Raw genomic sequence first — 27792 nt, forward strand, 5'->3', positions numbered from 1 at the left:
AAACTCATATCCGAGGACAATTTTTGGTGATTAATCATGCATATTTTTGGGGGTTGTGGGAGGAAAAAAATGGAATATCATGAGAAAACCCACGGAAGCAAGTCGGAATCCTACTCCAATTTACTCTCACATCCCAAAATCATGTATATTAGGGCGTTTGAACCCTTTGAATGAGTGTGTACGTGAAGGGTTGTAGGCTCAAGCACCCCCACGACCATTATGAGGATAAGCATCATGAAAAATGAATGAATACCAATGTATTGGAATTTATGCCCTGATGGTGGTCATAGGAGAACCAAGTATCCATTGAAGTGGTACTTACATTAAAATATTTGAGAACAATTATCAGTCTTTAAAATACTTTGTCTGGGTTAGTGGCTCGAATAAGCGGATGCTAACCAACTGTAACGGAAGGGTAGTAAAACCTGTTTCAACCTGTACATATTCTGGTTCTGGTCTGTATTGATTGGTTGGCCGTTTTTCCTCCAGATCACAGATGGATTGGGTATGCCATTGGCCTCACAAGAGAGGGTAGTCTGAACATTAACTGTGACTGTCACGTTGGTGGGCCCGTCAAGAATAGTGGGAGGAACTGCAAGATTAGATCACACGAATAATGTATTTATCAGCAGATGTACAGTTAAATCTATATTCATGTCATGGCAATGTTTATATCCCACCATATACTTCAAGGTCCATTCTCTTGAGTTGTGTCCCAGCTGGGTTTGTTGCCATACACAAGTAGCGGCCAGTGTCAGTCACCTGTGCAAAGTGGATTTGTAACGAGCCGTCCTCCATAAATGTATACCTGCATACACAGATTTAAAAAAAAATTAAAAGAGCAAGTGGAAGTTTCCCCATGGGGAATAGTGTGGGACTACCTTTTGTTATTTACAGTCAATATGGCTCCATTTTTCCTCCATGTGACTCGAGGTGATGGCACCCCGCTTACGATACACTTTAGCACAGCTGTTTTATTAAGATGAATGGAAACAGTTTGCAGGCCATCTTGAATTATTGGGGCCACTGCAGAAGGAAATTGGAAGAGAATATTTGTTATTCGAAGAAGACCCATTTAACACACATTTATCTCTTATGGGTCCTTCCAGAATGGACGTTTAGTCTTTAAAGGTCTTTAATAACAACCATTCAATTTCTGACTTTGTGGTCAATACATATTCATATATTCATAATATGAAATAAGTGATTTTATGAGGGCTATTATTTTTATAGGAAAAATAGAAGCAGGGACATAAATTTGCTTCACCGCTTTTTTTTGGAAAACTGTTTGATTCAGATAAGAGCAGACTATCATATGATTCATTGCTTTTCCCCCCCATTTTTATCATTACCAAATTTATAATTATGGTAAGAGTGATCCATACATGTTGTGGGACAAGCTCCACGAATAATAATTTATACATAAACTATTACGTTTACATAGATATATTGTATTGGTGAAACAAATAGGGTATAACTAAGAATTAAATCTAATTTTTTTCTGTTTCATTCAACATTCAAATTGGTAAACAAGGATTGGACAAAATAAATTTTCGCCCTCGAATTGAATCAAAGTATGTTTACATATACTCACAGGCATAAATGAATATATATCTGGCAGTGGTAAACAAAACATGCATTGAAATCATTCAAATCTGTTTTCCTATTGTTTACAAACATTCCGATTTGATCTACACATGTATAAACACATTTACCATTGACAGCAAGATTAAATTGCCGTGCGGTCTTTCCAACGATGTTGCTGGCCACGCAGGTATACTGAGCCTTATCACTGAGTTCAGCCATGTTGATCTGTAAGTAGCGGCCCGCTGAGAGAAGACGCACACGTGTAGATACCTAAAAAGTCATAAATGCACATGAACCAGGAAAAGTCATCGTAATGTACAGGGGGGAAAAAAGTTTCTTTAATTACTTGCAATGGTTGGCTGTCTTTGAGCCAGCTCAGAGTTGGTGGAGGAACAGCATCAGACTTGCATTCCAAAGTCACCTGTCTATTTTTCAACACTGACACATCCCGAGGAGTGCTTTCACCCACAATGTTCGGAGGAACTGAAAACCCAAGATTGTTGCATTTTACAACCCTAGTCAAACATTTTGGGTGCCATCATTCACTCTGAAGTATTACTCACCATGCACTCTAACCACAAACTCTTTGTCATCGTCACCAGCTGGACTATTGGCAAGGCAATTGTATCGACCAGTGTCCTGCAACTGAAATCAAACATGTTTATTAGTTAAAAGATTCATCTTGTGATATTGAACGCAGTTTTTTTTAATTGTAGCAAGTGTATTTTGGCTTGTTATAATGGAATTTTTGATACCTGTGCTGAGGCTACACGAAGCACATGTCCTCCTTGAAGGATTTGCAGGCTGTCTGTTTGTATGAGTGGCCGTCCATCCTTTAGCCAGGTCAAAGTGGGTGGAGGGATACCCGACGCATCACACAAAAGCTCTAGTGCATTATTAACTACCACAGACACTTCTGCAGGTACATCTGATGCCTTGATTTGTGGAGGTTCTGGAGAAAAATATAGCTCATCACTACCACAAATAAAGAAATTAAAGTCTACGTACGACCTACCAAGTACTTTCAAGTTAAAGTGACGGCTTGCTTGACCGGCCATGTTGCTCGCGATGCATGTGTAGTGTCCTGTGTCGCTCACTTGAGCCTGGACAATCTGCATAGTCGTATTTTGGTTTAGTAGTCTCAGTTGGGTGTCAGACGAAAGATGCACCCCGTCTTTCAACCAGGTTACAGTTGGGGCTGGGGTTCCATCAGCGACACACAGCAGAGAAGTCAAGCTTCCTCTAATTACAGTTAGATCCTCAGTTCTTCCTGCTCCATCCAGAACTGGAGGGACTGAGAGAAAGAGTGTTCACTGTAAAGTTTTCCAAAGACTGCACTGTGGTATGTCAAAACATCAGACTTACCATGCACATGTAGCAGATAATTTCTGTTGTCAACTCCTGCTCTATTTGATGCAACACATGTGTAGCTGCCTCCGTCTGACACTTGGGTGCGTGTAATCCTGGTTGATATAACATGCCCAACATATACAACATGCATATAAATAATGTGGCATTTCACAATGGAAGTTTTCTTTGAACGCGTTATAGAATACTGTGTTTTCCAGAGTATATTCAAACTATTTACATAGTTTGGCTGAGACTGCATATTATACTTAGGTGTTATTAGTGTTAAAATATAGAATTTAACAAATTAAAAATGAATAAAGTGTTCGATTGGGGGCTGTGATTGGCTGGCCACCAGTTCAGGGTGTCTCCCGACTACTGCCCAAAGAAGTTGGCTTGGATCCGCCCCAGCACCCTCCGCGAACCCTTGTGAGAATAAGTGGTATGGAAAATGAATGAAGGAATGAATGTTGAATTGGGCAAAATTAAAGATTGTTGTCCATGACCTTGACAAATTTGAGTGAATTAATAATAAAACAAAAAAAAAACAATGAGGAAATACAAGTATAGCGAGGCCAAAAGAGTTACCTGAGCACTTGGCCACCTGAGAGAAGACGTACGTGTGAAGACACTGGAAGAGGCAGGCCATTTCTAAGCCAGTTAATCTGTGGTGGAGGTGATCCTATTGCAACACACTCTATGTTGACCGAGCTATCTTGGACAGTGGTCAACTCTTTGGCTTTGAGAGTGTTGCCCTCGATCATAGGAGGCACTGAGGGAGTAAGTGAGTCGTGAGGTGACAGGTAACAGGAAAGCAAAGAAGCTTGTAAATAAATCTTTTTTAGAAAACATTTCACTTTTGTGTTTAACCCACCATATATGTTCAAATGGAATATCCTGTCTTCTTCACCAGCTCGGTTGGTGGCTACACAAGTGTATTTGCCACTGTCAGTTGTGTGGGTAGCAGTCACAGTAAGAACGCTGCCATCGGGACTAATCCTAAACATGGCCATGACATCATAATAGCGTAGCAGTGCTATCCATTCAGTATGTCTCATATCTAGTTCTGTACCTGAGGTCCTTATTCTCAGTGTTGTTGATGACTTTGCCATCTTTTAACCATTGGATAGACGGTGTCGGCAATCCCTGGACATGACACTCCAGCTGTGTGCTTTCATTTAGCAGGACTCCGATTTCACTGGGTAGTTCTGATCCAGAGATACTAGGTGGAACTTAGAATTGTATTGTTGGATTTAACATCAGGCTTTCAGATGCATTGGGGTAATACCACTAGTTCATTTAAGAAGCTTCATGTACCTTGTATGGTGAGTTGGTAGTTTTTCAGGGCTTTGCCCAACAAGTTAGAGGCCAAACAAGTATAACTGCCACTGTCTGACATCTGTGATCGTGCAATCTGAAGCCTGCTGCCACCAGAGAATATGTGCATTTCCAAAGAACCTGAGCTCTCTAAACAAATCACATTCCAATAACTTATTTAATAAATGAAAACTCCCAACATCATGTAATATTTAGAGTGTTCCGAGCACTTAGAAATCAGTTTTGACTTTGAATGTGTTCATTCACAGGGACTTTAAAATAGACAAGATGAAGCACAGCCCCTGCATGGCTCAATGTGGAGACCTTTACCTATTGGCTGTCCATTCTTTAGCCACCTTAGACTGGGAGGAGGGATTCCAGTGGGATCACAAGATAAGGTAACTGGGTTACTGATGGTTTCCACAATCTTTTCCTCAGCTGACCCTTCGAAACCAGGAGGGACTACAAAGAAGGTCCAAATAAAAAGTTTTAAAATGGATATTAATAAATGATATTAATATGATATAATAAAATATAATATTAATAAATGATCAAAGTGAATACCATAGATATTTAGATGAAAGTTTTTGTCCACCTGACCGGCAACATTAGTTGCTTTGCAGACATATTGTCCAGTATCAGACACCTGGAAAAACAAAACATTAGACTAGTTTAAAACATAAAAGATTGCATTTACCAAGATTCCGTTATATAATTATTTTACGTAAACATATGAGATATATATGCTGAAAAACAGCATATACAAAGATGTTTTCCCGACAAACAAGTTGGAGAAACGGAAGAGTTGAACAACAAATATCTCGGTGTTCAAAATAGCACATGAGAAAAATAAAATAATGTTTGACCTCTGATGTTTTGATGTAAAGCGTCTGTCTCCCACCCAGAGTTTGCAAGTTGCCAGACTCTGTCACCATTCTTCCATTCTTGTACCAGGTAATGGTGGGAGGGGGTACTGCATTGGATTCACACTCCAGAGTCACTGATTCACCAGCAAGCACATTCACAACCACTGGAGAATCCCCATTGTTCCCCCGGATACTGGGAGGGACTGAAAGGCCAAACAGAATGTATTTTTCTACCTTTCTATTTGATTATTTCTTTTTGTATACAGCACATGAAGGGAGGACTGACCAAAAACTGTGAGGTAGATGTTCTTAAAAGCCTCTCCGGCTGCATTCATTGCAACACAACTATACTTTCCGCCATCTGCTACTTTGGCTTTAAGGATTTGTAAAGTGCGACCACCTGTAACAAATATAAAAATGTAAAATAATTATCATCCATGGTTACAGGTTAGTACTGCTCTTTGATGGCGATTTGACGTACCTGGCATAATGAGTGCATAAGTGTTGGCCTGAATCGGACCTCTGTCATTCAGCCAACTCAAGGTAGGAGGTGGGAAACCAGTGGCTTCGCATAACATGGAAACAAAGTTGTTGACTACCACTGTCAAATTCTCATGGTTAGGACCTAAAATAGTGGGAGGAACTAAAAGAGGAAAGATATACAGAGAATTGAGTTGAAAGGAACAAAACTAATGGAACAAATGTTTCTTTGTCTTACCATGTACATTGAGATGAAAGGATTTTTCAACACTTCCTGCCACATTATCAGCTACACACACATAGCGTCCTGTGTCAGCCACTTGAGCCTTTAACACCTGATAGCACAGAATGCATGGAGTTGCACCAACGTTTTAAGTAGATAGGACTAGAATAAGTGGTTACATTTCATAATCATTTATGAGTAAATTTTATTGTCTTAACATTGATTTAAAGAAGAAGAGATTAAAGCATACATGAAAGTTTTTACAAACACGTCAGGAGTACCACCTAAACTGGAAAATTCACTGTGCTCTGTACTGTGGCAATAAAATGCCTTCAAAACCTTTGGATGCTTTTTACTAATTCAAAATAATATAAAAATTGCATGTTCTTTTGAACATATTTCAACAAATTTTAAGACCATTGATGGTTAAATCCTTTAAAAATACAGTATAAAATTGTTGTTGCATTAGGCAAGATAGTGCACATCTCCCCTACCAACTTTGACAATTGCACGAGTCATACAGGATTAAAGTATCATAATATTAAATAGTAGTATATATAATCGGGTTACCTGAAGTGTTCTGCCATTGGCCAGAATCCTATGACTATCATCAGGGTTGACTTGCTCACTGTCCTTAAACCATGTGATCTTGGGGGTAGGATTTCCATCAACGTGGCACTCCAGCAAAGTTGTTTTATTGGCCAAGACAATCACCTCCTCGGGTAAGTCACTGTGTATTCCACGTATTGTGGGGGGAACTGATAGAAAACATAGGTTTTAACTAATGTTGATGGTGAGTTCCTTCCAAATTCAATCATCGATACTCACATAATACCCTGACATCATACTGAATCGAGTCTTCTCCTGCTTCGTTAACAGCCACACACATGTATCTGCCCGAGTCCTCTGCTTGAGTCCTGGGGATTTGTAACACTCTTCCACCTAACGATAAAGCACTTACATGTTGGCATGCACTCACTCATTGTAGTCTTTCACTTGCTTCTCTCTCACCTGGCATGATCAAAATGTTGCCATTGGAGCTCAGAGGTTTCCCATCTTTGTACCATGTGAGTATAGGAGGGGGAACAGCATTGGATTCACAGTATAATGAGACTGGATTATTGAGTATCACATCAAGAGCATCCACTCCAAAGCCTGACGGGGACAACGTATCAGGAATTCCAGTTGGTCTGTTGAAGCTAGGAGGAACTGCCAGGAAAAATAAGAAAATAAACAATGTATATCTATTCCAAGAGTTTTCTATAAAGGGGAAAACATGTCATTTATGGAACAGTTTTCTGTTACATAGTAGTGCAGTACTGTACTTAGATAATATTGAGTATAAGATCTGAAAATGATGATGACATTTCTTTGAGAAAAAAAGAAACATTTTACGGGAATAATATGTAACCCCATTGAATTCAATACTGGTCAGTCAACCCAGTTCACCTTGTATATTTACATCAAAGTCCTTCTCGTCCTCTCCAGCTACATTAGTGGCTATGCAAGTGTAACGGCCGGTGTCGGACACCTGAGCATGCCTGATCTGAACAATCCGACCATTAGCTGTGATGGACACGTGCTCGTCCGCCCGCAGAATCTAAAAAAAAAAAAAGAAGAAAAGAGTTAAATTTACAGACATAAAAGTGCAGGGTCAAAACTTGCTAGTCTACCTTTCCATCCATGTACCACTGCAATGCCGGGGAAGGAAAGGCCTGTACTGCGCATTCCAAGGTAAACGTGGTGTTGACCCTGATCTTGACTTCTTTAGGGGAAAGTCCTTCACCCGGGATATCATTTTTATCGATTTGTGGGGGAACTGGAACAAAGATAAAAAGCATTGCCAGTTCTTAGAGTAAAGAGCTGAATGAGAGTTTTACTGAAGAAGATAGAAGGACGTCCTGGACTGAACTCACCAAATACTTTGACATCAAAGTTTTTGATTGCCTTTCCGGCATCGTTAGTGGCAACACAAGTGTAACGAGCTGCATCCTCTTCTTTTGCGTTAAGAATTTGAAGAGTTCGGCCACCTGAGACAATGTATTACCAACATCAAACTCATATCGTAGTGTATCAAAGTGAAAAAAAGTTAGGCTTAAATATAACCCAACCTGGAAGAACTCTGGCATTATGGCCAGACTCGAATGTTAATCCATTTTTGAGCCAGGTGATGAGTGCAGGAGGGTATGACTGCACCTCACACACTAGTGAGGTGGGGCTTCTCAGGGTTACTGTTACTTCTTCTGCTGAACTGTTCGATCCTGACCCAGCAATGGTGGGAGTGACTGACAAGAATTTGAAGACAGTCAAAAAATAGGACGTGACAACATTTTATCTCACGAAAGCATTGGTCCCCAAACTTTTCCAGAAAGGGCCACAGTGGGTGCGGATTTTCGTTCCAACCTGTAAGAGGAAACATTTCCACCAATCTGGTATTCTAGAAGTGCAATCAGTGGACTGCAGTCAGGTGCTTCTTTTTTCAACAGAAACCTCATTGTGTAAACTGTTTGTGTTGTAACAGTTGGAACAAAAACCTCCACCCACAGTGGCCCTCAAAGACTGGTTTGGAGAGCTCTGCATAATGGAAAGCTCCTCGAAGAATGTACCCAGGACGTTGAGGTTGAAATGGCGGCTGCGATCCCCTGCATTGTTCGATGCAAGGCAGCTGTATCTGCCTGTGTCAGCTACACGCACATCAGAAATTTGAAGGTATCGGCCATGAGACAAGATTTGGTGATGCCTGTCAGGCATTAGTTCTTTCCCATCCTTTAGCCAGGTAATTTCCGGAAGGGGATTACCTAAAAACAACAACATTACTGTAAGAACAGTTTACAGTGGATGGTGTCAGAATTTTCAAGGTGACTCCAAAAGTGTTTGAGACTGATGTGACAGAAGATATATTATAAACCTAAAATCACTTCATTATTTCACTGTATCATTGGTAAATGCATACAGAGGGATTACTGGTACGCATTATTTCTCAGTTATTTGCTGTTACAACCACTGCAGAGAAAAAAAAACACACTGGAGTGTGTTTACTGATGTTTTTTTCCAGAGGTTTTGTGGCACAGAACAAGACCAGTCACCTCTTCATCTAACCACTCAAAAATACCAAAATACTCCCACTTAACACTAATGGGCATGATCACATAGTGCTTTTACAACTATAAAGGAAGGGGATAACTCAAAAGGAAGTGCAAAACCGCCTCTCTTCTTTATTTTAGGGTTGTTTCTGCTGTCGATAGGCGCCACTGTCAACTACTGCAGTGAATGCAAATTACACTTGATCCTAATAGCCCCGCCCAAGGGTCAAATGCGGTTACCATTGACACACTCTTTGGGAAGCACTGCTTTAAAGAGAGCAATGTTGTAGTTTAGATTTGAAATTACAGATGTCTGAGAGCTTTTTTTGGAATTTTACGACAAAAAAAACATGATAAAAAGACAAGATTATGGATATTACCTGAGGCCTCGCAGGTCAGAGTAATGTTGTGTGTCTCTTTGACTTTTGTATCTGTTACACTTCCTTCTTCTTTAATGCTTGGTGGAACTGTTGTGATGAGGTTAAAAAATACTTGTTTCTCACTGCCATCATGAGGTAGCAAATATTAGGAGTAGTGTGCATTTACCAAGAACATCAAGGTCAATATCTTTCTTTTCCTCTCCAGCGCTGTTCGAGGCAATGCAGGTGTACCTGCCAGCATCTTCCACTGCAGAATTCAATAGACGCAGGTTCCGTCCCCCTAATTGAAAACAACACTCAAATGAATGATATCGAGTTGTCATTTAAAAATAGTAACACATAATTAAAAACCTGTATGGATAATATACACATCTTCAACTTATGGGCTCCCCTATTAAATCACGTAAAATATTTTTTTACAAAACTCAAAACAAAGTTTGAAAGATACTGTGGTTTTGACTAAATTGAATTGAATTTACGATTGAATTCAAATTTCTTATATTTTAAACAGCAAGGTAATATGATACAGATTCGTTTGAGTCATTCAAGGATATTTTTACATCCCACTCAACAAATATTACACTACAACAAAATAAAAGAAAAACATGCAGTTCCTGGGCGTATTTGATTTAACACTATTTAAAAAAAACAACATTTTTTTTCATTTTTCACCATTTTTGTTAAACTCATCTCATCTCATTTTTTGAACCACTTAATCCTCACTATGATCACGGGGGTGCTGGACCCTATCCAATGTTAATTTCCTATTTACATAAGTAGGTTTGTCCTCCTGATAAGCAGCAATGGCTAAACAGTAATTTATTTATTTTAATTTTTACCTGAAAGAATACGAATAGAACTGCTTCTTCTGATTGGCTGGCCATCCTTCAGCCATGTGATGGCAGGAAGAGGAATTCCAGAAGCCTCGCAGCTCAAAGCCACAGGGTTCTTCACAACAACACTGACATTATCTGGGAACTGGACTTCACCAAGGATAGTAGGTGGGACTAGAAAATGGAAAGTTAAAAACAAAAAATAAATAAAGCACAATTCCATGAGACTAAGCAAAAAAGTGGAAACTTCATCATACCATGCACGCTGATGTCATGCTTCCTATCCGCTTGCCCTGCTACATTTACAGCAATACATGTGTAGCGTCCTGTGTCAGAAATTTGAGCATCTTTAATTTGAAGCAGTCTTCCTTCATTCAGAATCTTGGCACCATGAGTGCCTGAGATGGGCCGTCCATCTTTCAGCCAGGTGACTGCTGGCCATGGGATGCCATCTGCAGTACATTGCAACGTCACATTCCCTGCTTTTGTCACAACGACAGCGTCTGAGTCACCCTCGGTGTGTCTGATGGAAGGGCGTACTGAAGTAAGAAAAGAACATACATTGGTACTTGTGTTCACTTAAGGCACATATCTAGGCTCCTAAATCATAAGTATACTGTGCACCAACCATAAACCTGCAAGCTGTACTCCTTGGGGGTGCTGCCAGCAGCACTTGAAGCCGTACAGATGTAGGAAGCTGTATCTGTACTCTCAGCGTTGGAAATCTGCAGCTGACGACCTCCTGACAAAATCTTGATCCGCTGATCAGACTGAAGCTCCGCCCCTTTGACACAACCAGTTGTAAAAATTTGTGAGAATTGGACCCCAAATTGAAGTTGGCATATATCAGGTTAGCCATTACGTATCCAAAAAAAACATGCATAAATATGAGGAAAGACACCCTACTGGACTTTCACTAGCAAGGAGGAGGGACATTGAGATCGCTAAAATTCAAAGTTATTGATTATAAATGGGGCGGCCAAGTGATTTGCTTGTCGGCCTCACAGTGGGGGACCTGGGTTCAAATCCAGGTCAGGTCAGTCTACATGTGTGGAGTTTGCATGTTCTCTCCAGGCCTGCGTAGGTTTTCTCTGGGTACTCCAGTTTCCTCCCACATTACAAATACATGCATGGTAAACTGATTGGACACTCTAAATTGCCCCTAGGTATTCATGTCAGCGTGAATGGTTGTTTGTCTCCCTGTGCCTTACGATTGGCTGGGTACAAATTCAGCGTGTTGTATATGTAAATATCTTTTAGTGTTGTGGTGTATCGTTTGTCTGGTATTCGCATACACCCTCCAACCTACCATCTTTCTTCCAACTCAAACTGGGAGGTGGTATTCCACTGGATTCACACACCAGTGTGATGAGAGTTCCTTCAATGACTGTGTGGGGGGACACCTCTTCTGAGCCACGAATATTCGGAGAAACTGTGGAGACAACCGTACAAAGACCATCAAGATGCTTAGTACTTGCAATAGTTTAGGGTGTATTTTGCTGAGCTGTAGTGATCACGCATCATTTTCTTTGCCTTATATGAATACTTCGGTAAGACAAGTTAGAGATAATATGATATGCAGTATGTTTTTCATTTACACACTCATTAAACAAAACTCACCCCACACATTCACATTGTAGTTCTTTTCTGTCTTGCCAGCAATGTTAGTGGCCTCACAGGTATACCTTCCAGAATCCTGCATCTGAGCACTGTCAACCTAGCAATAAGATTCGCCAAGAAATAACTAGCTCCATACACGTATATATACACATATATACTCATAAATACCCATATATACCCATATATACACATATACACACACATACACACACACACATATACACACACACATATTTACACACACACACATTTACACACACACACACACACACACACACACACACACACACACACACACACACACACACACACACACACACACACACACACACACACACACACACACACACACACACACACACACACACACACACACACACACACACACACACACACACACACACACACACACACACACACACACACACACACACACACACACACACATATATATATATATATCCTAAATATAATCCGTTAGTTTTTTTTTTTATTGTGATGCGACTCTAAACCAAACAAGACATGAATGATTATAACTTCTTTTGTAGTTGTCCAAGTGTGTTCCTAACCTTGAGCAAACTCCCATCTGCTGACAGAGTCAAACCAGGTTTCCTGAATAGCGGGCGTCCATCTTTTCGCCACAACAGGGTGGGTGGCGGAACAGCATCACTCAGACAGTGGAGCTCCACGGGACTACCAAGCATCACAGTGGCATTCATTTCTTCACCCTTGATGTTAGGCGCCACTGTGGAAAAAGTAAGGGCATTTCATTTTAACTAAAATTTCAGAAGCAAGAAAAGTGGTGTATTTTTACCTTGTATTATACAGTATTAGATTCATACAACGTAATAACAGGATAAAATAATGGAATATTCAGCAAACTGGGCTCCTTATCAAATCAGGCCCTCAATGCAGTATTTGGACATATGCAAACAGCTGCTGACAAATGGCAGCAATTACCACATCAAATCTGCCTTTATTTCTTTGGCCAAGCTCTTCTTGATCTTCCAGAGGAAACACACACCATGTGGATGTTTGCATTTCACATACGTTCAGTGTCTGTTCAAACAGACATGGAAGGGACAGACACAAACAAGATCCCCTCCATGTCAACGCTGTCTTATGTTGCCAAACTGACATCCGCTTTGATTGGAGTTGCATAAGAACGGATACAGTGTTATGCACTGCTTCCAGCAGGAAGCTGACAACTAAAAGTACGCTTATTCTGACCCCTTTTCCTTCAACGCACAATGCCTTATAAAACCCCTGTGATACACCACACGTGTGATCTGTCATTTTGCTGGAAGACAAAGTGCAGGATGGCGTGAATAGCAGTTTGAAAGTCAGAGACAAGAACATTGGAAAAAGAAAAGAGGAACAAGCAGTGCATTTTTGGAATTTTCCTTAATGTTTGCCAATAGCTCTTATCATTTATCATCATCAACATTTTTTACTGATATTTCAAATACTTTGTACTTTGACATGGAGGAAAATATATGAGAAATACTGTATTTAAAAAAAAAACACTACTACTTGCTTACCAGCAGATAGGTTTAAAATAATGGCAAACCAAAAGAGGTTTGTGATTTCTTTTTCAAATTCTCCTCATTTGTAGACAGAGCATTTAAAATTAATGTAATTACAATATAATTCACAGTTTTATACCTGTTTGTATGTATTTCAATGCCCAGAAACGATGACTCGCATGGTCGTTGTACTAGATGAATAAGTTTATATTGAAATCAATTAGTAGTCAAATGGAATAAAACGTTGGTTGAAATTAAGGGCACAACTTTACTTACAAAAAATAAGGCATTTTTAAGTGCAGTTTGCATTCAAAGCAAGGCCGAATCTTTATCCCAGTTTGCACTAATCATGCTGCGCGACATTTAAACATGGAGGCATGTGTGTAATAAATTCCACAATTGCAATTTACCTTTTAAGATGTTAAAAATAAGAAGAAAATTTGAATTTAGATATTGTATCTAGTGTTGTAGTAATTGAGCATTTGAAAAAAATCACTCAGGACTAACGTCCTGTAACGGGTCTGTTGCTGCTAGAGTGAAATTATGATTTTGTTTTTATAAAGCTACATCATAACACAATCACTGCCATTAATTTGTAATGTACATCAAATTCATTTTAACTGTGAGGGTTGGAAGTGAGGATTTGAAGTCTGTCAACATCAGAGGATTATTAAATAAAACTTGGCTTCCACAAAGATTAAAATTGAATGATTTCAATGTGGTAGAAACTGTTAAAGAATTATTCACTGGTAACAAAATGGGTGAATATGAATGAATCATGCTGTAATGACAATGAGACCCACCATGAACCCTCAGTTGAAACTCTTGCTGTTGCTCTCCTCCAGCGTTGACAGCAACACAGGTATACCTGCCCGTGTCACTCACCTGTGCACTACTCAGAGACAGCACCCTTCCATTAGATAATAACTGCGGGATGGCCATAAAAAAGTGCATATTGTGACACCTGATATCCAAATTAGAACAAACTAGAACATAAGCTAACAGTATAAAAAAAAAAAAAAACCTGTATGCCATGGGATACACTTGTGACAGGGCTGCCATCTTTGAGCCAAGTAAGACTGGGGGCAGGAACACCAGTAGCTTCACATTCCAACCTGCCAACCTCATTCACTAGGACTGTTACTGTGCCACCTCGACTAGAAATGACCGGAGGCACTGCACAAGAGAGGGGGGTAAATGTCAAATGGGGAAAATCAATGACTGCATTCTTAGTGACTGACACAAACGGACAAATTATAATAAAACATCTGTTGTTATGGAGAGGGAGAACGACACTGACCAAACACCTGCAAACTGTGGGAGATCTCGGCAACTCCAACCAAATTGACTGCGACGCAGCTGTATATCCCTGCATCAGATAGTTGAGCCCTTTCAATCTCCAACACCTGGCCACGTTTCAACATGGTCACACCAGCTGCACTTGTCAGAGGTCGGCCATCTTTATACCACGTAATCGCTAAGACACAAAAAAAACTTGAATGAACGTTAGGAGCCTCACCCAAAAGAAATCTCATTTATAATATTGTGCAGCAGCATGATTTGTAATCCAAAGGAATGTTTGCCTGTAGTAGTTCTTGTTCATTGAGTAAAAATAATGCAAAAATAAAAACGTTATAATGGAGCATATAAGAGTCACTAATTTCCCAAGAGTCTCATAATCATAAATGTCGGATTGCGTTTACTGTATTGAAAATAAACACGCATCAGGTATTATCAATCCTTCATTCATCACTTTTTTGGCAGCAGTATTTTCGACAGAATTCTCGAGATTATTGCAATTGTAATTAATGTCCTTGTTTAGATTAGATAAGATTATTTTATTCATCCCATATTTGGGAAATTTCACTGTCAAAGTGGCAAGATGGTGACAATACACATACACATACACATACAGACATATGGATGCATTTCATGCAGTTCAAATTCAGTATCAGTATGAAACAAAAACAGTCATGGAAAATTAATCAAAGCGTCAAAAACTGTTTGACACATTGATTTGAAAAGCCCAATTAAACTTCTCAGTTTACAGATGTGCTTTGGAATATTTTGACAATTTATCATTTTACAGATCCAATAGATTTGGAATGTACATCAGATCCAAAGCACAAAAAGAATTACGACAATCGTCTTTAATTATGTTGGAATGCGACTGCTTATCTGAACGGTGCACGCTACAGTGCTCGGAAGGAATGACAGGGAGAATAAAGCTGCCTGTAGGGAATCATCTGAGATCAATTTTCTCCTGATACATTCATGGGAAAGCCAAGGCTACAGTACTGGTCCAAAGAAAAAGATAAGAAAACATTTGCAAATCTCACCAGGTAATGGACTTCCTGTTGCCTTGCATTCAAGCTCGGTGGAGAAACCAGACAGGATGGTTTGGTTGAGGATGTCTTCGGAGGTGGAGATGGTGGGGGGCACTTTCAAACATGGAGTCGGAACAATTTTGAGTAATGCAAGGCAATATGAGCAGAGTTAGGTTGATGTTATTTTCTTACCATGGACGCTGAGCCGTATGCTTTTTTTAGCTTCACCAGCAGCATTTGTTGCCAGACAAATGTATTTCCCAGCATCCTCTTCTCTTGCCCCCGTGACCTTGAGCGTTCGGCCTGCTGAATCCAGCTGGTTTAAGAACACACATGCAAAAGGACACACAACATACATAATAAATGTCCTCTTTCAGAGTGTAAATACAATGAAGACAATAAGATTTATTCAACCTTAAAGTTCTCCTGTGATGTATCAACAGGTCGACCATCTTTGATCCAGGTAATGGTGGGTGCTGGGATACCACTGGAGATGCACTCCAGGCTAATGGGTTTGTTCAGAACCACTGAACGTTCAGCACTCCCAGTGGAGCGAATCAGCGGAGGAACTGAAATAGTTAAAAGGGCAGACTCATTATCTAAGAGACCTGGAGAATCAACAAAATTGATTTTTTTTAAAGCAAGTAATGAAGGAAAATACACCCATTTGCCAACACATTTTATTTACGTCTCCCATTTAGAGTGCACATCTCCCCCCATTTAGATGCAGTATACAGTAAAACCTTGTTTATTGCGGTTAATAGGTTCCAACACCTGCCACTATAGGTGAATGACCAATGTGTAGAGAGTTTTATGGTGTCTTTAAGGAAATGACATCTAAATCTCTTCCTGTACTACAATAATACCTTGACATACGAGTGCCCTGACACATGCGGAATTTGAGACACGAGTAAAATTCCGATCAAACATTTGCCTTGAGATACGAGACAAATTTTGAGATACAAGCACACAAAAAAGCTGGTGGCCGAGACGCGAGAGGCTGCTTATGAGAACAGCATGGCCCCGTCTTTCTTGTCACAACTCCCTTGTGTAAAGATACCTTCAAACAATGGGCGGACAGTTGCATTTTTTCCGTGTTTTTTTAGTTCATTTCTATGGGAAAAGTTGATTTGAGATATACAAGGTATTACTGTATTATTTAACTCCCAAAGGTTAACATTGCCCCCTAGTGCCCAGTGACATACTATCTTATTGTGCCTTGCTCCCCCCCCCCCCCCCCCCCCCCATTTCATGTTCGTATTATTGTTCCTACGTTATCAACTTTTCATATACATAGGCCTCAATGTGGTAAATCTGCAATAGTCGAGGTATTAATGTATAAGCAATTTACATAACGCCACAATGCATTTGTATTCGAAGAAAATGCTACCTTGAACAATCACATTGAAGTCCTTCTCGTCGCCCCCTCCTTCATTGGTGGCCACACATTGAAAGCGACCTGCATCAGAGACCTGGGCTCGGGGGATTATCAGACGCCAACCACTGACTGCAATTCTCAGTCCTTCACCATGACTGAGTAGTTCCCCATCTTTATACCATCTGAAATTGGAGAAGACATTGCCGTGACTTACCACAGTTTCAGTGTAATATTATTATTATTATTTTTAATTTACGTTATTGCAGGAGCAGGCGTTCCAGTGGCATGACAATCAAGCTCAAGTGGGCTGTTAAATATCACAGTCCTGTCAGTCACTCCTTCTCCTCCATCAATTAAAGGTGGAACTGAAGGGTTACATTTTGTAAAATAGTTTTTTAAAAAATGGATTATTAAAAATTGACTTTTGCGTTTCATAGGAATGGTTCTCTCTCAGATATATTAAATAACAACATGGCCGTTATACTAATATACCTATAGGCAGATACTTGTGCATACCTAAAACTCTGACGTCGTACTTGACCTTTGTCTCTCCAGCAACGCTCGTTGCCACACAAACGTAGCGTCCTGAGTCCAAAACTTTGGCTGACAAGATTTGCATTTTCCTTCCATGATCAAGCACATGGACAGTGTTTCCATCTTGCACTGGGACTCCGTCCTTCAGCCAAGTAAGAGAAGGCGGAGGGTAGCCACCAGCCTCACACTCCAAGATGAGAGGTTTATTCAGAACAACCTTTCTTTCAGATGCCCCACTTTGTTCCCCGGCAATGGAAGGAGGTACTAGAAGTGGGAGGTGAATAACAGAAAATGCCTCAGGTTATTTTATATTCTATTGCTGCATAGTTTGTTAAATTACCATATTTTGAGACTATACGACAGATCAACTAAAAAATACACTTTGGAGAGGGAAGGAACAATAATGTCACAATGGGGTATAAATCACATTTTTATGGGAATTTCATTTTATCAGAAACCATGAACCAACAATATACATTAATACATATATGTAAACATTTATTTTCAACTCCACTTAACCTTGTCACGGGGTGCTGGAGCCTATCCCAGCTGACTTTAGGTGAAAGGCAAACTGCATCCTAAACTGGTTGCCAGTCAGTCGTAGGGCAGAAAGAGACACAAACACCCATTTGGAACCTACGCTACTTGCAGTAAAGTCAGGTGAAAATACCACAGCTCCAACAACCAATAACAGTAAAATGGACAACAACCTCCTGCATCACACCACATACATCAAATGCAACTTAGCCAGAGTTAAAACCCTGGAGGTTGCTCTTCCAAAGATATTCATTTTGGAGCCACATGCAGCCCGAGAGCCACATGATCTCCACCTGTGCGCTATAGTGTTCAGCCTAATCGAGTCCCTGGTCACGTCTGCAGCACCCACTTCTTACCCTGACTGGCCATAAGAGGGCAACCAGTCAACATTAAGGCCGCAGTGCGATATATTGATTCGCGGAAAAGCTAAAGCATAATTTTCCATCAGAAAAATCTTTTCGTGACGTTCTTCGCACTTCTCTCAATTGGGAAATTAAGTATCTGATCAAGATCACAATCTCACGTGTGAACGAACACTGCGTATAAGCTGCAACCCTAAAATTGCTTTTAAATCATTGGATTTTACTATTTCTCGCGTATAAGCCGTCCCCTGGTTCACAATTTTCATATTTCTATATTCATGGTTTGAATAGACACAAATGTGTTACTTTGAAGAGAAAATCTTGAGCAAAATCATCACACAGGGTATTTCTGAGATAGTGTATGAATCAAAAGTGTACACTAATAGGGTCAATATTATAAGGAAGTTAGTAATTCATCCAGTGATGGTTGCAAAACAGAAAATAACCACAAATGGTAAATATTAATTTGCCAACATCTATGGCTTTTATGCGATAAATTATGGGAGTATTCAACTAAGGTCACTAGCCTGCAACCCTTGTGAGGAAAAGTGGTGGAGAAAACAAATGAATGAGGTTAGCAGTTGAGAATAAAATATCTCTTACAGTAGACATCAAGTTGAAAGCTTTTTGCTGCAGTTCCAGCCACATTGGTCACCTTGCAGGTATACTGTCCGCCATCGGACACCTGCACTCGAGGGATCTTCAGGTACCGGCCTTGTTCTACATATTGAGATTGACGGCTAGACAGGATGGCCTCTCCTTTTTGGTACCAGGTGATGGTGGGGTGTGGTACTCCCCGTGCCTCACACTCAAGTGCTACTGTTGTATCCAGCAGGGCTGTAAGTTCTGTTGTTTGGTTACCACCTCTAATCGTTGGAGGGACTTGAACAACAGAGAAAAAAAGAAAAAAAAAATCACATTTCATTTATAAGCTAATTTTCGTTTTGGATTTTTACTGTATGACAAATTTCATGGCAATGTATCAGTTAGGGGGTGAAACTCTTCTGTCTTCATAAACGGTGAGCAATACATTCTTCTTTGAAAATGTGTTGATTTACAACAGGTACTTAAATCATATTTTTATAACATGCTATTTCTTGAAGTCATATTAGTTTCTGAGAACTTTTTGATATTTCATCCAGCCATCTCATAAAAGCAGTAGAAGTTATTCATCCCAGATGCAACTTTTACTCACCATACACATTGAGCTTGAAGTCCTTGGATATTTTGCCAGCTTTATTCACGACACTACATTGATACCTTGCCTGGTCTCCTAAACGGGCACTCTTTATTTTTAACACTTGACCATTATCACTGATCTCCAAGTTTGGATCCCCTAGAAATACCACCCTAGAGAGCATACGTGAGTGACAAGGACTTAACAAAGAAGTACTTCAGAAGTAATTTGTCCATCATAACATTAATGAATACCAACTTTCGGTCCTTGTACCACTGGATAGAGGGAAATGGCTGTCCTTTTACTTTGCACTCCAACTTGATTTCCTGCTTGAGAATTCCAGTCCTATCTTCTGGTAAGTCTGACCCTGCAATTGTTGGTGGGACTATACCACAGAAGAAGACGCATTGATAACTTATCAATTTCTCCATCTGTTATGCATAACAATAATGTCTGGAAAAAATATTGCCAATCGCAATTGGGTTATAATTAAAGAAACTACATGCATTGTTGGATAAAGGGTTGAAGCTTTACTTTTCTAAATATATGATTTACCAATAATCATTGTTTTACTCACTCAGTACATCCACAAAAAAGTCTTTTTCAGTGCTGCCAGCAATATTGATGGCTTTACAGGTGTAGCTGCCTGCATCTGCTGGGGTTGTCTTCAGTAATTTTAAGGATTTCCCCTTATCAAGAATCTGAATAATGTTAGTAGCCTTTACCTGTTGAGAAGCGAAATGATAGAATCAGAATTGCTCTAAGAAGGAACAGTTTTCATATTGGTCACACAGTAACTTGGCCATTTTACAACTTATAACTCAAGAAACATCATGCACAAATTCTCTACTGATGTAACTGCCTTTATTTTATTTCATTAATTGATAATCATTAATTTTCTGTTAATTTACTAACTACTCCAACCCCAACATATACTCTGTGGTTACTATGGCAACAGCATGATACAATATATATAATAGGATGATATGATATAACACACAGCATAAGAATAAGCACAAAATGAAAGGTCATTAACTTTCTGTGATAACAGTAACAACAAACTGAATTTTCAAAAAGTGTGTATGACTATAACTAACTCACTGACTGACTGACTAAGTAACTAAGTAACTCATGACTTCATCCCCCCTCATGGATCTTTCATATGTGCCATACAAATACATTTTGACTGACCAAAAAAAGACATGTCTTTAAAAATCTTTAAATTGTTAACACATGTTTTCATAGCTGAATTTGTAAAGATTCATTTTACTTACAGGAATGTCACCTTTGTACCAGGTGATAACTGGGGTAGGACTTCCTTTGATATCACAGACCAAAGTGGTGGGATGTCGCTCAACCACAGACATATTTACTGATTCGTCAGTGTCAACGAGTGTTGGTGGCACTGGAGAGCATTGGATTGGATCAGAACAAGTAGGCATTCACCAAAATGAAAAATATGTGAAAACATGAGTTGTATAGGCTAACTCTAGACCTATGGCAACAAAAAGTTCGCAATTAATAAACCCGAATACAAAAGAAATCTACAATCGGGCTACAAATATCGATATCTTCACAATTTCAAGATGATCAATTCCCAAATGACGGAGGAGTACTTGACAACTACTTGAGTGACAGCTTGACAGGATTTAGGCCTGTAAAAATGCTATTTTGGAAATTATTATTCACTTTTAAAATGTAAAATTTGTGTTATCTATATATTTTGCTTTTTAATATTGATATTATTACTGCTTAGAACACAATTATTTGATAAAATTTGCAGAAGAAAATAATAATTTTGAGCCAAAGCAACTTAATGTTTTCGGTAACAATATTTTGGTGAAAAAAGCCTTCCTTCGCTGAAACAAAACCACATTTTTAAAGAGATTTCAGTAAAAAAAAACGTCAGAGTTTACGGTGTATTTAAAAAAAAACAAGAAACACAATCAGGGCACGTACCATTGACTTTGAGCTGATACTTCTTCTCAGTAGACCCAGCATCATTAATGGCAGAGCAGACATACTCCCCGTCATCAAGCGGTGACAAAGATGCCAGGATTAAAAGAGTGCCATCCTCCAAAATAGACACACCGGGCTCATTACCAGTCAGTTCTTGGCCATTACGCAACCATCGGATGACAGGTTTGGGAAGTCCTGTGGCAACAGGTGGACAAATAAATGAATTGTATACTGTATTGGTAAAAACTCATAAAACTCTTTGAGATATTATTAAAAGCAGAGTGAGTGCACTGTTCGAGATCAATAAACATCCATTAAACAGTTACAGTGGTGTACCTTTTGCAGGACAAGGGAAGGCAATACGTTGTTTTGCAATTCTCTCCTGTAAGGGACTATTGAATGGGTGTTCCAAAACTTCGATTACCGGGGGAACTGAAAATACATACATGGACAGTAACACAATTCACTTATCTGTTCAAAAGATAAGTGCAGACAAAACCATGAAAATTATGAAATATAAGAAAACAAACTTTATGTATAAAAAAATCACTTGTGTGAAAATGATGTTTCATGCTACCTGAATCAGTACTTCACATTTTCTCCGCATATACCATTTACTTTTCATCAGTATACATCATCTATATTACACAATGTATATATATATATTCATTATAATATTACAGAATATTTTTAACATTATATGGTATTTAAAACCAACCTTGTACCAGAAGCTGTACTTGAGCTTCATCGCTTCCTGCAATGTTGGCTGCTGTACAGGTGTAAGTTCCTTCCTCTTCCAGCCCCACTGGGCCCAAAACGAGACTGCCAGCAGGTGATACGGGATACCTCTTGCCATCCTTCATCCAGGAGAGGGTTGGTTTCGGTACCCCTTGAGCTATGCACGGAAGTTCGACAGGGTCTCCGACCTGGACTTTTAATACCTTGGGACCAACTTGGATACGAGGTGGCACTGGGGTAGAGGTCAAGATAAATAATGCAATTGTTAATTATGTATTGTTATATTTAAAAGTAAAATGTATGGAAAATCACCTAGAAATTAAGATGTTTTTTCATTTATTCATTTTCAGAACTGCTGGAGCCTATCCCAGCAAACTATGGGCACTGTCCAGAAGACACACCTTGAATTGATGGCCAGCCATTCCCAGGGCACAAAGAGACAGACAACCATTCATGCTCACTCTCATACCTAGGACCAATTTAGAGTGTTCAACCAGCTTAGCAATCATATTTTTGGGATGTGGGAAGAATCGGAATACATAGAGAAAACATATGTAAACTTCACACAGTGAGGACCAACTAAACGTGTGGGGCTCAAGCACTAACCACTGTAACACGGTTTATTTGTTATTATTTTGTTAATGTGGGCTTACCCAAAACAGTGAGTTCAATGGATTGGGTTAAGTTGCCAGCAATATTGGAAGCGATGCATATATAGAGCCCACTGTCTGAAACTTTGCTTTCAAAGATCTTGAGTGAGCCCGACGGAAGCTGGTCATGCCTGGGTGGAGCATATAGACATCAGTTATTAAATATGGTGAATGTATTAATGCAAATTGCCTTTGTATAGACCAAAACAATGTTCCACCGTGCTTTTCAGATTAGAAGAGGGAAAAATTCATTATATCAATTGCACTGGAGTATAAATTGCATTTTTAGGGGGCAGTTTTTGGATTTATCCGAAACCAAGAACAAACATTAAAAATTAAAGTGGTATTATAATAGGCCAGTTACTGTAATAAATTAACCATATTTTGGATGACTTGAGTATAAGTTAAGGACCAAACTACAAAAAAAAGTGTGATTTATAGTCCGGAAAATACAGTACTTGTACATTTTAAGAAAGGAAGATTTTCCAATATTAATACCTCTAATATACATCAACCGTACAGACAGAAGCTTGGGACTTTCTATTAAAACAAAATCATTAAGTGTTGTCATAAAGGTATGATTTACCTCGGGGAGTAAGGAGAAATGAGCCGTGTCTCCTTGGCCCAGCTAAAGGAGGGTGAGGGGACACTGTGGACGTCACATGGTAAAATTGCATCTTTGCCCTCTATCACTGACATTCTTGTTGAGTCAGAGGAGTCACTGGAACTCCCCACATTGGACCTAGGACGCACTTGAAACACAAATAAAGAACAAACAAATGTCTAAATGAAGGAAAGGAAATCATCTTACAAGTGCTTCCAGTTAGAATTGTAGTTTGCTCATTAAATTTGTTGCCTACAAGTTTTTTCCGCGGACAGCTGTCTGTCAAGCAAATCCCATCTCCACAATGAATATCAAGTCAGAGCCTTTTTTCTAGGACATACAGGCTTCTCTAACCCCCACAAGGTGACTCCTCAGGGAGGCACATACCAAGAACACATTTGATAAAATAATCTTAAGCTTTGATGAAATTGGCCCACACATCAAATGTATTTATTGTGCATTTATGTAACCTCTCTATTTGTCTTAAGCATTACCATAGACAGTTAGTTGAATTTTTCTTGAGGCGTGACCAGCAGCATTGGCAGCTGTGCAGAGGAACTCTCCTGTCTCATTTCCAGAAGGTGAGGCAATGAGCAGGCTGCCGTCAGAGTCCAAGGAGAAAGCTGGACCACCCAAGTATACATACTCTCCACCCTTCAAAACAGATCACAAAGAGTGGTGAATGAAACCTTCCACTGTTCAAGTTATTAAAGCCATAATTCAACTTAGGGGTAAGAAAAATATCTAAATACAAGCTAGCAATCCGGCATCACATGCAAATGAGTATATATTGTGTCTGGGTGGGACATACGGTAGCAGGAATTAACACCTTGAATCATTTTAACACCATTCTACCATTGCGCTACAATTATGAGGGACTACACAAATAAGCAACTGTTAGTGTGGAGTCATCTACTGCAGGGGTATCAGACTTGGGTTGGTTCGCGGGCCACGTTAAGGTCAACTCGATTTCATGTGGGCCGGACCATTTTATATATAATATTTAGATTTTTTTCGATAAAATGATTAAAAGAACTAGATTAAAATCCCTTAATATTCAGTTTTTTTTATAGATATAAATCAATGTTTATTTTAGGCTTTTTTTAAATATATTTTTAGATTTTACAAAATGATTTTTTTAAACTAAAAATACAGGAAAATGGATTGAAAAATTACAATTATTGATCTAAAAGGGGGAAAATCAGGAAATTTAATGTACATCTATACTTTTCATTTTAATTTGATCCTAAAATAGAAAGTCGGCCCTTAGAAATAGCTTTACCGGTCCATGCTGAGAAAAAGGTTGGGTAACGCTGGTCTACTGTACAAGCCAGTTCAGTTCGGACACGTAGTTTAATAGTGCAAACGTAAGAGGAAAAACATGTGGTCTCACATACACACACGGGCATTTTATCTATCATGGAATATTGAAATTCCAGAGTCGATTTACAGTGTAACAAGATTTCCAGGCATGTGACACTAAACAACCCCTAAAACTCTTCCACTGTAACTTTGAGATATTGAAAACACGTACACAGTTACTGCAGCTTAATATATTTAGTTTAGCTATAGTATCTATAAGTACTATTCAATAGAATGATGCAGAAATGATGTTATTTTCTAAGTACCATGAATGTGGATAGTAAATAAAATCACAGCGATGATGCATACAAAAATTCCCAGCATTTCCTAAATATTTCTAACTAATTAGTATAGAATATCTAAGTGAAACTGGGAGTCATTGTATCATAAAAAACTCCTGTATTTGGATGAATGTGAATTATTTGATTGACAGTAGTCATACCATTATGATAGTGATGCAGACAGTTTTGGATAAGTGGCTTTTAAATTCATGATGTATTCCTTCTTGTGCATTGTATTACTCTGCTGATCTTAAATGAGCAGCAAATTGTGAACTTTTTATTCATTTAGCGAAGACATTATATTGTCCCTGATAAAGACAAGTATAAAGACACTATACTAGGGTTGGGCAAACTATTCCACAGAGGGCAGCAGTGGGTGCAGGTTTTCATTACAACCCATAAAGAGGACATATTTTTACCATCTGGTGTCCTGCAAGTACAATCAGGTGCTAAAATAATGTGAAGACCAAAACAGACCTTAGACCAGGTGATCTCAGGTGCAGGTATCCCACTAGCATAACAGGGCAGAGATATAGGTGTTCCCTCAATAATGCTGAATACTTGAGGGCCATGCCGAATGGATGGAATCACTAATAAGAACAATAAAAAGAAGAGTCATATAAATGTTTGTAAACACATTGTCATAATGACGAAAACAGCTTCAAAAACTACTGGATATCATGAAAAAAAATCATAGGTTATACCAAAGACGTTGACAAAGGTAGTGTGGTTGGTAGCCCCAACAACGCTCTCAGCTAAGCAGGTGTAATCACCAGCATCATCCAGTCGAACTCGCTCAATGTGCAGACTTCCATCCCTGCGCACGCTCACATACTCATCTGAGGTCACCTGAAATAGGCAGGTTATACACTTTAATTTAAATGCAGTATCAAGTACTTACTGTCATAGTGTGGAGCTCACCAAAAAAAAAACACCAAAATGTCCATTTTTATTTAGCCAGATTGCAATTGGTTTAGTAGCCAACTCTAAATAACAGAAACTTTTTTCAAAGGATATTTCATAATTTTTACTTTGAAGACTTTACCTTCCTCCTGCCACCTGCCCACAACTACCCCTCTAAAGCATACATGCTTTTGTATGAAAATAAACAAATAAAGGTCATTATAAACGGTTCTCGTCCTCCGACTACTGCAATTGGGTGAAAGCCTCACTCATGATGTCTTAAAGACCAAGATTCGTTTAAGAGGGAGCATATGCAGAATTTGTGTGCCAATTCGGACAAACACCCAAGACTGAGGTACGTAGCAAACCATGACTTCTAAGAACCGTAACAGATCTTATGGCAGGTATAAAAATTGCATTAAACCTACTACAATTTCCAACGGTTCTTCTGTACTTACAAGGCCATAGTTGTGCAGCCACTGTCTCTCAGGAAGAGGATTTCCAGCCAAAAGTACACAGGGTAAAGTCAGCTGCTGGTCCTTGATTACACCTATCACCGTTGGGCTCATTGCAATAACAGGTAGCACTGCAGAAAACATGCAAACAAATGTTGATTGTTTCAGTGAAAAACAACTAAGTTAAAAAAGTATAGTTAAGCCATCAAGTTCCTGTCTGGGTTTTGTACCATTGGAAAAAAATGTACATTGGTACACACTGAAATTCAAACTTTAGATCACAGGTGTCAAAGTGGCGGCCCGGGGGCTAAATCTGTCCCACCGCTTCATTTTTTGTGGCCCGAGAAAGTAAACCATGAGAGCCGACTTTCTGTTTTAGAATAAAATTAAAATGAAGATTATAGCTGTATTATATATTTCCTAATTTTCCCCTATTTAAATCAATAATTGTAGTTTTTTTCAATCATTTTTTCTGTGTTTTTAGTTCAAAAATAATTTTGTAAAATCTAAAAATATCTAAAAATATTTTCTGTTTTCCACTTTAATAAGGAACATCATGATTTTGTAGATATTGGCTAAACAAGGAAATATAAGTCATGTGTGTGTGTGTTATTTTTAATAATAAATAGTATACATACCGAGTCCCGTTACAGTAATGCTTGCTTTGGTCTGAATCTTGCCAAAATGGTTGGAAGCTTGACAGATATATTCGATCTCGTCATCAACCCACAGGTCTAAACATGGAAAATGAACTGTCAAATGTACAGCAAATCCAAGTAATGAAGTTCTCATATTATATGATCGAGATGATAAACTTACTACTTATATGAAGACCTTCTTTGTCTTGAGTAATGGTGCTATGTCTGAGGTATGTATTGAAAAGGGGCAAACCATCTTGTCTTTTCCAAGTAACCTGTGGCTCTGGATAACCTTGGGCTTGGCATGCCAGGGTCACATTGGACCCGATGTCCCCTGCTATGTTGAGAGGCTCTTGCGTAAACTTTGGTGCATCTGCAGTGAAGATGAAAAAAAAAAGTCAACTGCATAAAATCAACCCTCTCCTTGTAATATTGTGTAACTTTTGATCTGCGAGCATTAAAAAAATATAGCTTTTTTTTTTTTTAGGTCTAAAATGTATAAAACAGATATCGAAAATATTATTCCTACACCCATGGTGTTAAAAAGCTATTTGTCGTCAAAAGTGGTTGACTAGGGGAGCATTTTAAGGGCTTCAAGAAACTTAAAGCAGACAGTTTAAAGCAC

The 27792-nt window shown here is 39.0% G+C and overlaps 1 protein-coding gene across 1 annotated transcript in view; it reads right to left on the reverse strand.

The window, feature by feature from the left end:
* Positions 1–27792, reverse strand: part of hmcn1 (hemicentin 1) — a 78438-nt gene that overhangs the window by 15932 nt on the left and 34714 nt on the right. Inside the window, exons 20-79 of the mRNA XM_077717454.1 lie at positions 27349–27540; positions 27168–27263; positions 26533–26660; positions 25876–26020; positions 25649–25761; positions 24023–24182; positions 23511–23676; positions 22928–23055; positions 22255–22506; positions 21873–21968; positions 21537–21731; positions 20852–20982; positions 20155–20302; positions 19836–19962; positions 19596–19750; positions 19004–19282; positions 17484–17765; positions 17224–17332; positions 16980–17149; positions 16004–16158; positions 15782–15905; positions 15602–15703; positions 14563–14739; positions 14287–14438; positions 14066–14189; positions 12306–12481; positions 11737–11833; positions 11426–11548; positions 10745–10900; positions 10374–10655; positions 10123–10290; positions 9450–9563; positions 9284–9370; positions 8427–8618; positions 7932–8105; positions 7737–7850; positions 7494–7639; positions 7270–7420; positions 6832–7029; positions 6649–6762; positions 6391–6578; positions 5836–5932; positions 5599–5760; positions 5404–5517; positions 5118–5320; positions 4816–4897; positions 4582–4713; positions 4252–4401; positions 4007–4166; positions 3809–3933; positions 3523–3706; positions 2953–3050; positions 2603–2881; positions 2343–2539; positions 2151–2232; positions 1934–2070; positions 1716–1857; positions 882–1026; positions 681–808; positions 436–592 (exon numbers count right to left, since the gene is read on the reverse strand). Coding sequence (XP_077573580.1) covers positions 436–592; positions 681–808; positions 882–1026; positions 1716–1857; positions 1934–2070; positions 2151–2232; positions 2343–2539; positions 2603–2881; positions 2953–3050; positions 3523–3706; positions 3809–3933; positions 4007–4166; positions 4252–4401; positions 4582–4713; positions 4816–4897; positions 5118–5320; positions 5404–5517; positions 5599–5760; positions 5836–5932; positions 6391–6578; positions 6649–6762; positions 6832–7029; positions 7270–7420; positions 7494–7639; positions 7737–7850; positions 7932–8105; positions 8427–8618; positions 9284–9370; positions 9450–9563; positions 10123–10290; positions 10374–10655; positions 10745–10900; positions 11426–11548; positions 11737–11833; positions 12306–12481; positions 14066–14189; positions 14287–14438; positions 14563–14739; positions 15602–15703; positions 15782–15905; positions 16004–16158; positions 16980–17149; positions 17224–17332; positions 17484–17765; positions 19004–19282; positions 19596–19750; positions 19836–19962; positions 20155–20302; positions 20852–20982; positions 21537–21731; positions 21873–21968; positions 22255–22506; positions 22928–23055; positions 23511–23676; positions 24023–24182; positions 25649–25761; positions 25876–26020; positions 26533–26660; positions 27168–27263; positions 27349–27540 — 9160 coding nt within the window. The remainder of the gene's footprint in view (positions 1–435; positions 593–680; positions 809–881; positions 1027–1715; positions 1858–1933; positions 2071–2150; positions 2233–2342; positions 2540–2602; positions 2882–2952; positions 3051–3522; positions 3707–3808; positions 3934–4006; positions 4167–4251; positions 4402–4581; positions 4714–4815; positions 4898–5117; positions 5321–5403; positions 5518–5598; positions 5761–5835; positions 5933–6390; positions 6579–6648; positions 6763–6831; positions 7030–7269; positions 7421–7493; positions 7640–7736; positions 7851–7931; positions 8106–8426; positions 8619–9283; positions 9371–9449; positions 9564–10122; positions 10291–10373; positions 10656–10744; positions 10901–11425; positions 11549–11736; positions 11834–12305; positions 12482–14065; positions 14190–14286; positions 14439–14562; positions 14740–15601; positions 15704–15781; positions 15906–16003; positions 16159–16979; positions 17150–17223; positions 17333–17483; positions 17766–19003; positions 19283–19595; positions 19751–19835; positions 19963–20154; positions 20303–20851; positions 20983–21536; positions 21732–21872; positions 21969–22254; positions 22507–22927; positions 23056–23510; positions 23677–24022; positions 24183–25648; positions 25762–25875; positions 26021–26532; positions 26661–27167; positions 27264–27348; positions 27541–27792) is intronic.

This window comes from Stigmatopora nigra, chromosome 5 (assembly GCF_051989575.1).
Source record: "Stigmatopora nigra isolate UIUO_SnigA chromosome 5, RoL_Snig_1.1, whole genome shotgun sequence".
NCBI classification, from domain to species: Eukaryota; Metazoa; Chordata; class Actinopteri; order Syngnathiformes; family Syngnathidae; genus Stigmatopora; species Stigmatopora nigra.